This window comes from Gadus chalcogrammus, chromosome 5 (genome assembly GCF_026213295.1).
Source record: "Gadus chalcogrammus isolate NIFS_2021 chromosome 5, NIFS_Gcha_1.0, whole genome shotgun sequence".
NCBI classification, from domain to species: Eukaryota; Metazoa; Chordata; class Actinopteri; order Gadiformes; family Gadidae; genus Gadus; species Gadus chalcogrammus.
In genome coordinates this window covers 22,070,841-22,079,885 of record NC_079416.1, presented here as the reverse complement: position 1 = coordinate 22,079,885, position 9,045 = coordinate 22,070,841, and the positions used below count along the sequence as shown (strand labels likewise).

General features: G+C 50.1%; 1 protein-coding gene across 3 annotated transcripts; it reads left to right on the top strand.

Annotated features, from left to right (window-relative positions):
• The first annotated feature begins 4,262 nt into the window (after positions 1 to 4,262).
• LOC130382562 (cofilin-2) lies at positions 4,263 to 7,922 on the top strand. 3 transcript variants are annotated; one of them, XM_056590386.1, is made up of 6 exons: positions 4,263 to 4,406; positions 5,409 to 5,716; positions 6,209 to 6,285; positions 6,898 to 7,006; positions 7,413 to 7,524; positions 7,578 to 7,922. In XM_056590386.1, the coding sequence occupies exons 1-5, from the start codon at positions 4,404 to 4,406 to the stop codon at positions 7,516 to 7,518; spliced, it is 603 nt and encodes a 200-aa protein (XP_056446361.1). In that variant the 5' UTR covers positions 4,263 to 4,403; the 3' UTR covers positions 7,519 to 7,524; positions 7,578 to 7,922. The 3 variants fall into 3 exon arrangements, with proteins under 3 accessions (XP_056446361.1, XP_056446360.1, XP_056446362.1); XM_056590385.1 differs by having other exon boundaries at positions 7,413 to 7,922; XM_056590387.1 differs by lacking the exon at positions 7,578 to 7,922 and having other exon boundaries at positions 4,264 to 4,406; positions 7,369 to 7,500.
• The last annotated feature ends 1,123 nt before the right edge of the window (positions 7,923 to 9,045 follow it).

The window sequence follows — 9,045 nt, the reverse complement described above, 5'->3', positions numbered from 1 at the left end:
GACCCAAGCAGAGGTCCGGCCTCTCCTCGGCCCGTCAGCGCTCCTCCAGCCAATCAGAGGAGGAGGAGGAGGAGGAGGAGGAGGAGGAGCTCGTCGTAAAGTGTGTAATGTTTGTGTGAAGTTGTCTGACAACGTATGTATTGAATTTGTGTGTGTTTGGGTACAGGTGTGCGAGTTGGTCTGACACCTGTGTATTAAATATGTGTGTGTGTTTGTGGACCAGGTGTGTTAGTTGTCTGACAGCGTGTGTATTAAATGTGTGTGTTTGTGGACCAGGTGTGTGAGTTGGTCTGACAACGTGTGTATTCATTTCCAGGAGCAGCAAGAGTAGCAAAGTCAAAATCTCTCCACGTTCCAAGCCGGCCACGCCCAGCAGCAACCAGACCACGCCCAAAGCTAGCTCCGCCCCCTTGGGGAAGGGCTCGTCAGCGAACAGGTAAGGCGTGGGAGGGGCTTACACAAAAAGGCTGTTAATTAATTCAACTTTACATTTCAAAAGCAGTGTTTCAATTGAACACGCTGCGTGGTTTCCTGGCACCATGGTTTATGTTTAACCCTTATTTGACCAGGTTAGTCAGGTTTGTCGTTGAGATTAGCAATCATTTTCAAGAGACGGTAAAGCAGCATTCAAGTAAAAGCCTTGAGGCAGCAGACGAGGCTGTGTGTGTGTGTGTGTGTGTGAACCAGGCCGTGCACTGGTCTCAGTCCTCCGCTGTTGTTCCCCGCTGCCCAGGGCTTCTGGGAAAAAGGCCACGCCCTCCTCCTCCAGGGCAGGGGCGGGACCCAGCGGCCGGACCCCAAAGCTCCAGAACGGGGTGACCCCTCCTCCGAGCAACGCCCGGAAGAGACCCCTAGCAGGTGGGCACCTCCATCAGTCACCTAGAACCTGACACTAGCTGTTACCTAGAACCAGACACTAGCTGTTACCTAGAACCAGACACTAGCTGTTACCTAGAACCAGACACTAGCTGTTACCTAGAACCAGACACTAGCTGTTACCTAGAACCAGACACTAGCTGTTACCTAGAACCTAGAACTAGATACTAGCTGTTACCTAGAACCTAGAACTAGATACTAGCTGTTACCTAGAACCAGACACTAGCTGTTACCTAGAACCGTACACTAGCTGTTACCTAGAACCTAGAACTACACTAGCTGTTACCTAGAACTAGATACTAGCTGCTACCTAGAACTAAACTAGCTGTGACCTAGCACTACACTAGCTGTTACCTAGAACTAGACTAGCTGTCACCTAGAACAGGCGTGCCAGGCGCTGTAGTCTGAGGCCCTGCTCCTCTCTATTCCAGCAGAGAAGACCCCTTCGCCTAAAGCCCCCTGCCCATCCTCACCGTGCTCCCGCCCTCCTCCTCCTCCTCCCGTCGCTCGTCGGGCCGTAACCATGGCGTCCACGAGCTGTCTGCCTGCGAGCGTCTTACAGTGGAGCTGGTCAGACACGAGGACAGCTGGCCCTTCATTAAGCTGGTGTCCAGGACACAGGTACGTGCCACACCTGTACAAACACCTGTACGCGCCACACACCTGTACGCGCCACACACCTGTACGCGCCACACACCTGTGCGCGCCACACACCTGTGCGCGCCACACACCTGTGCGCGACTGAGATACACACACTCTGACCTTTTGTAAATCCAATGTTCTCTTGTTCTCTGAAGCTTCCGGACTACTATGAGATCATCCAGAGGCCCATCGCCCTCAGCATCATCAGAGAAAAGGTCAACAACTGTGACTACAAGACCTCAGGTGAGAACAGCGTCCAGAGGGGCTGGTGTAGTGGATCCAGAGGACGATGTACTGCGTCTAGAGGGACTGATGTGGTGGATCCAGAGGGCTGATGTGGTGGATCCAGAGGGGCTGGTGTAGTGGATCCAGAGGGGGCGATGTACTGCGTCTAGAGGGACTGATGTGGTGGATCCAGAGGGGCTGATGTGGTGGATCCAGAGGGGCTGGTGTAGTGGATCCAGAGGGGGCGATGTACTGCGTCTAGAGGGACTGGTGTAGTGGATCCAGAGGGGCTGGTGTGGTGGATCCAGAGGGGCTGGTGTAGTGGATCCAGAGGGGCTGATGTGGTGGATCCAGAGGGGCTGATGTAGTGGATCCAGAGGGGCTGGTGTGGTGGATCCAGAGGGGCTGGTGTAGTGGATCCAGAGGGGCTGGTAGTGGATCCAGAGGGGCTGATGTGGTGGATCCAGAGGGGCTGATGTACTGCCTGAGCGACCTAACCCGTCCTTGTCCGTGTCCTGCAGCCCAGTACATGGAGGACGTGGATCTGATGTTCTCCAACTGCCTGCAGTACAACCCCCCCACACCAACGAGGCCAAGGCCGGCGTGCGCCTGCAGAACTTCTACCACGCAGAGCTCGCCAAGCTGGGTCTCCCCCCCCCCCGAGACCCCGCCCCCAAGCGCCCCAGGATGTAAACCCAACGCACCTGACCTCTGAACTCTGGGCTGCCGTTCATCTGACCTTCGTAGCAAGAGGCTTCACAGCAAATCTACCTGGCTAGCATTGTTCTAGACACCTTGCTAGCATCTTTCTAAAGACCTGGCTAGCACTGTTCCTACCTAATAGCTTTAAACTCTACCTGTTCGTCTACCTGTAGATATCAGATCTACTTGTAGCTTTACCTGTAGATTGAAACTCTACCTGCAGCTTTTGGCTATATCTGTAGCTCTACTTATAGTTCTACCCGTAGCTCTACTTGTAGCTCTACTTATAGTTCTACCCGTAGCCCTAATTGTAGCTCTACCCGTAGTTCTACTTGTAGCTCTACTTGTAGCTCTAGCTCTACTTTAAGCTCTACTTGTAGCTCTACCTGTAGCTCTACTTTAAGCTCTACTTGTAGTCCTACCTGTGGCTTTTACCTTTACCTGTAGCCTAAAGCTCTACCTGTGACCTTACCTGTAGCTAAGAACTCGGCCTCTAGAGGTCAGCCTGTGTTTTTCCTAAATGAGTTTCTCTCAAGGGCTATGGTTAATCCCAGGTGGGCTGAACCGTTCGGGTCCATTTCTTAGACGATGTTCGACTTGTGTTCTTTGTGTCTGGAGTGGACTTCAGTCCCTCCGGTGGTGCAGGACCCCTACAGGGGGGTCTCGTCGTGTGTGGTCCGCAGGGACCGGACCGGTTTGAATCATTCCCAGGCGACGGAGGCGGGAGGTGTGTCTGGGTCCGCTCAGGGAACCCCGGTCTTCCAGTGTGTTCTATTTTTATATTCTAGACTACTAAACCTAACGGGTGTGTTGTGACGTCCTGGAGTAGGACGGTAACCCAATCACGAGGCAGGAGCTGTGTTCTGTTCCGTAAGACGCATTCCCATTGGCCAGGCGGATCCCCTGCCGTCAGCCAATGAGCATCCAGGTGCCCCTGATCTGTTATTTATTTTGCGGTGATTCCATCCTTTTGGCTTTATTTATGACGACGTTCTAGTTTTGGTGGCAACTGCATTTTGTGTTCAATACTTTGATCTCCCTTAGAATTTATAGAAACGTCCGTTGGCTAGAATTTTCTGTTGTGTACATTGTTTTAATAAATAGATTTCTTTTTTCTTTTTTTACATGTTTACCAGTCCTACTGATGTCACTGTGGTTCCACTGTGAATCGATCCCACTGTTGTACAAACAATAAATCTAGGTTTCATACAAGGCAGTTTCAAACATGTTGTTTCTAGTACCACACGACCCGCTGCTCCGAGGGGTTGAGGTGTGAGCAGTACTAGTGTTCTCCGCCAGGGGGCAGCGAGGATCCACCAGAGCTGGAACAGCAAATCTTTTTCTGTCCCGCAGAAACAACGATGGAGCATATATGGTCAGCGGTCAGCACATCACCGTGTGTGTCCTTAGGCCACGTGGGCCGTACATTATTGCACCTTTTACAACGAAACACTTCGATTGTACTGAGGGATGCATCTTCTTTGTTATTTGAAGATATGCGGTATATTTGAAAAATGAGTGTCAAAGCTGAACACAAAACAGAGCTTTTAACTAAATCATATTGCAATACAAACTGTTAAATAGGATAACTTTGTTATGATTAGTCGAAATAATATTTTTAATGTTTGAATAAGGTTGATATAAGCTCCATATAAGTAGCCAAATAAACTTCATGCTAGAAGTTAAACCGCACATGTACGTTGTGTTGATTGGAAGGATCGTGCTGCAGTATCGGCGACTCATTGATTAATCCTCAACCTGCCGCTCCCGATACCGCTGTCGCGGTGTCGCGCTGACCGCCGCCTGCTGCGTCCGCCCCGCGTCTCTCCTCCCCCTCCTCGCCTGCTCACTCCTTCAGGACCGGCTGCTGCCCACGTTCCTCCGGTACAACACCGCTCCCCGGTGCATTTTTTAGTCCGCTGTAGCACTGTACCAGACCACACAACCACCCGGACAACATGGTAAGAACCTCCGACCCGAGTCCAGGACGTGGGGGTTTGAATTGGGTTCCGACCGAACAACTTTGAGGACTTTGCGGCTGGACCGTTATGTGGGGACCGGGGCTACTCGTGTTAGCACGGCGGCCGTCCGCCTTGTGCCCCCGGTGGGTTCAGTACTCGGGACGGATTGTTTTTAGGGAGTTCCTCGGTGTATCGACTAGTTTTACTGCAGGACTGGACCGGACCGTGATTTACTGGAGCAGGAGGTCCAGCATAAGGCCGTCCAGAAAGGCGGCCATCTTATCTAATTATAGTTCCTGTGGCTCTAATGAATGTTTCCTTACATAGTTCACCTCACTAAAGCGTTACTCATTCAACGGTCCTCCAGTGTTCTCAAACTTGCTCCATGTCTGAGACCAGGAGGTTCGCTCTCACTTTGGAGAAGTGGCCTAGAAAAGCAGGCTGTCAAGTCAAAGACTGTTCGGGGGGTTTAGGTCTAAAGATATGTGGAGGACTGTCTGGGGGCTTTACTTACTAGAGTCAGTATATACTGTGTGTGTGTGTGTGTGTGTGTGTGTGTGTGTGTGTGTGTGTGTGTATATATATATATATATATATATATATATATTCACTTTGTATTAATATTCTCTGTCTAAATATAGTATCATTCCTCGTCATTTGACAATCTGAGGATACTTTATATCCAAATATAATAATGAATAATTTTTGATAGCTATTCATTTGCAATACTTATTTTTCCCCATGGATTACAATAATGGACTGGATTGGATATAATCAATGGATTATATATTCTTAACCAATAACCTCATTTCATTTTGATATCTGCCACTAATGATCAGATACGGACGGTAGGCTTTTATCTCTTCCATCAGTAAACTCAGTCAAGCCTCGTTTATTGGCCTTTCAGTAGTAAAGTAAACCTCCTATGAATGAAGTCCTGTGCCTGTCCCATGTTGTGATGCTGCTCTCTTCCCCCCCCAGTCCCACCCCTGTCCCCCTCAGGCATCGGGCGTCACCGTCAACGATGAGGTCATCAAGGTGTTCAACGACATGAAGGTGCGCAAGTCTTCGTCGCCGGAGGATGTGAAGAAGAGGAAGAAGGCGGTGCTGTTCTGCCTGAGTGACGACAAGAAGCAGATCGTGGTGGAGCCGGGCAAGCAGATCCTGGTGGGCGACATCGGGGACACGGTGGACGACCCGTACGCCTGCTTCGTCAAGCTGCTGCCGCTCGGCGACTGTCGCTACGGCCTCTACGACGCCACCTACGAGACCCGCGAGTCCAAGAAGGAGGACCTGGTCTTCATCTTCTGGTCTGTCTGCTACCACACTGTCTGTCTGCCTCCAAGCTGTCCGTTTGACCACCAAACTGTCCGTCTGACTCCAAACTGTCTGTCTGCTCTCTCTGTCTCTCGGCCCACCATACTGTCTGTCTGACCCCAAACTGTTTGTCTGCCCACCAAACTGTCTGTTTGACCACCAAACTGTCTGTCTGCCCGACAAACTGTCTGTCTGGATGCTGGTATATAGGCTAACTGTCTGCTCATCGCTGTCTGTATATCTGCTGAACCGTCTGTCTCTGTCTGGCTGGCTGTCTGTCTGCCCAACTGTCTTTGTCTTGTTCTCTGTCTTCCCCAATGTCTGTCTGAATGGTCTGTCTATCTGTCCACCAACAGTCTTTGTAACTATCTACATATTTGCCACGTCATTGCTAAAGTCGTCGTTTTATTTGAAATGTCTTCGGTTTCTCCGGTGTTTTATTATTTTGCGGTATAAATATTGAATATTAACTGTTGTTCCTCCAGGGCACCAGAGGGCGCGCCGCTGAGGAGCAAGATGATCTACGCCACGTCTAAAGACGCCATTAAGAAGAAGTTTACAGGTGAGGAGGGTAGCACAGTCTTCTGATCGGGTTGGTTAATGGGTCAGGGCTAGAGACCTGATTGGTTCATTTCATAAAACAGATTGAGAACACCTAGTGGAGTGTTCCCCCTGGGGCTCAAACTGTGGCCCACGGCTGTCAGTCCACTGCAGCTGTCAGCAGGCCCAGCCTGACCGAGCGTCTGCAGATCAGATGGTCTCCTACTGGCATTTCTAGCGTCGCTCTAGACTTCAGGAGAACCAGAACCACAGAGTCAGGACACTAAACTGCCTCTCTGTCTGTCCGTCGGTCTGTCTGTCTGTCTGTCCGTCTGTCTGTCTGTCTCTCTGCCTGTCTATCTGCCTGCCTATCGTCGGTCTGTCTACTTGTCTGTTTGTCTGTCTGTCTCTGCCTGTCTGTCTGTTGGTCTGCCTGTCGTTATGTCTGTCTGTCTGTCTGTCTGTCTGCCTGCCTATTGGTCGGTCTGTCTACTTGCCTGTCTGTCTGTCTGTCTGTCTGTCTGTCTGTCTGTCTGCCTGCCTGCCTGCCTGCCTGCCTGCCTGCCTGTCGTCTGTCTGTCTGTCTGTCTGTCTGTCTGTCTGTCTGTCTGTCTGTCTGTCTGTCTGTCTGCAGGTATCAAACACGAGTGGCAGGTGAACGGTCTGGACGAGGTGCAGGACCGCGCCACGCTGGCGGAGAAGCTGGGAGGCAGCGTAGTCGTCACCCTGGAGGGGAAAGCTCTGTAGGGCCCCGCCCTCCGCCACCGCCTCTACTCCTCCTGACGACACCTCCTCCACACCTGACTACACCTCCTCTGCTCCTCCATCACCACCTCCTCTACTCCTCCTGACGACACCTCCTCCACACCTGACTACACCTCCTCTGCTCCTCCATCACCTACTCCTCCTGACGACACCTCCTCTAAACCCCCTCCTCTTCCTCATCTCCTCCTCCTCCTCCTCCCCCCTCTAAGCCCCCTCCCCATCTTCTCTTCTCCTACCCCACCCTCTAGGTCCTCACCTCCTCCTCCTCCTCCTCACCTCCTTGTCCTTCGAGTTGAAGGACCGTCATCTTGACTCTGTTTTCATTGGTTGGTTTTGCAAGATGACAGATGAAGCTTCCTGCTCCCCGTGCACCTCCTTATCCAGGAGCACCTCCTCGTCTGGAGCACCTCCTCGTCCAGGAGCACCTCCTCGTCCAGGAGCACCTCCTCGTCCAGGAGCACCTCCTCGTCTGGAGCACCTCCTCGTCTAGGAGCACCTCCTCATCCAGGAGCACCTCCTCGTCCAGGAGCACCTCCTCGTCTGGAGCACCTCCTCGTCTAGGTGCACCTCCTCACGCCCCAGCTCTGCCAAAGTCAATATAAAGGAACGATAACTCCAAAGCTCTGAGACAGGTGTCTTGTCTGCAGCCTGTCTGTCTGTCTGTCTGTCTGTCTGTCTGTCTGTCTGTCTGTCTGTCTGGCTGTCTGTCTGGCTGTCTGTCTGGCTGTCTGTCTGTGTGCCTTCCTGTCCGCCCACTCTTACATCTGTCAGGATTTTGCACTGAGGATTTCATAGGATTGTATTTATTTGGACAGGAAGTGGAGGCACCACAAGCCTTGTTAAGCTATGCATTCATATCCTCCTTGCTGAGCACTGTTAGTGTCCCACGCGACCAGAGAGGGAAGGAGGGAAGGGTCCCTCCCCCCTGACCTCAGAGCAGCGTTCTGACGGGTCGCTGCCTTATTTGATCTTGAATGTAAACGCTACTCAGTCTGAACCCTCTAGGAGATCAGCACGCCTCTTTTTTTTTAAGACACTGTTGAGGTCGACTTGATGATGGCATACATCACGCACACATCGGGAACCTGGATGAATGTATTGATCTCACCGAGGAAACGTTGCTAATAAAACCAGTGACCGATACGAGAAACTGCCTCCACGGGGCTTCTGTTCTGTGAAGAATGAATGAATTGATCTAAACGATAATAGAGGGATCGTTTTTTTTTCATATTGATAACATTATGCGTCAGATTCTATGAATTATTGTGTTCCATAAATTCTATTAATAGCATTTATTAATGATAATTAGTACATTGTTAGTGATAATAACTGAACTTTCATTATTAAGAATAGTATATAGTAGTTATATAGTACTAGATATTAATAATTATTTATAATAAACTAATGATACATGGTAGTGATAATAGTTACTAAATGTTTTCTACGATAGGGGTTTCTACGATGTTCCTAATGATAATGATAGTAGTCAGGTCCTCTACCTCCCCTCTCACTTCAAAATGAAAGCACGGTTCAATTGTATACTATTTAGGCACTTAAAAATATTCCTGGAATCAAACACCACGCAACTTATAAAAAAAACATGAAAACGAATGCACCGAACTTCGGAAGGGTAAATAAAAAAGAAATCGACTTAATCAGTATTGAACCGAAAGGCTTTTATTTGAAGTCTCATCTGGCAGTTTCATTCCACATTTTCGAACGTGCCTCAAAATTTTACAAATGTTTCCACAAGCTTTTTATAGACCATGGCCTCACTGATGATGGGGATGGTCTGTGTGGAGGATGACAAGACAACAGCATGTGGTAACCATAAATAGCAGAACGAAAGGACTCAAATTACACACACACGCTTCTCTCTCTCCTCTCCTCACACACACCTACACACACACACACACACACACACACTCTCTCTATCTCTCTCACACACACAGACACTCTCTCTCTCTCCCTCACACACACACACACACACAACACACACCCACACACACACACACAC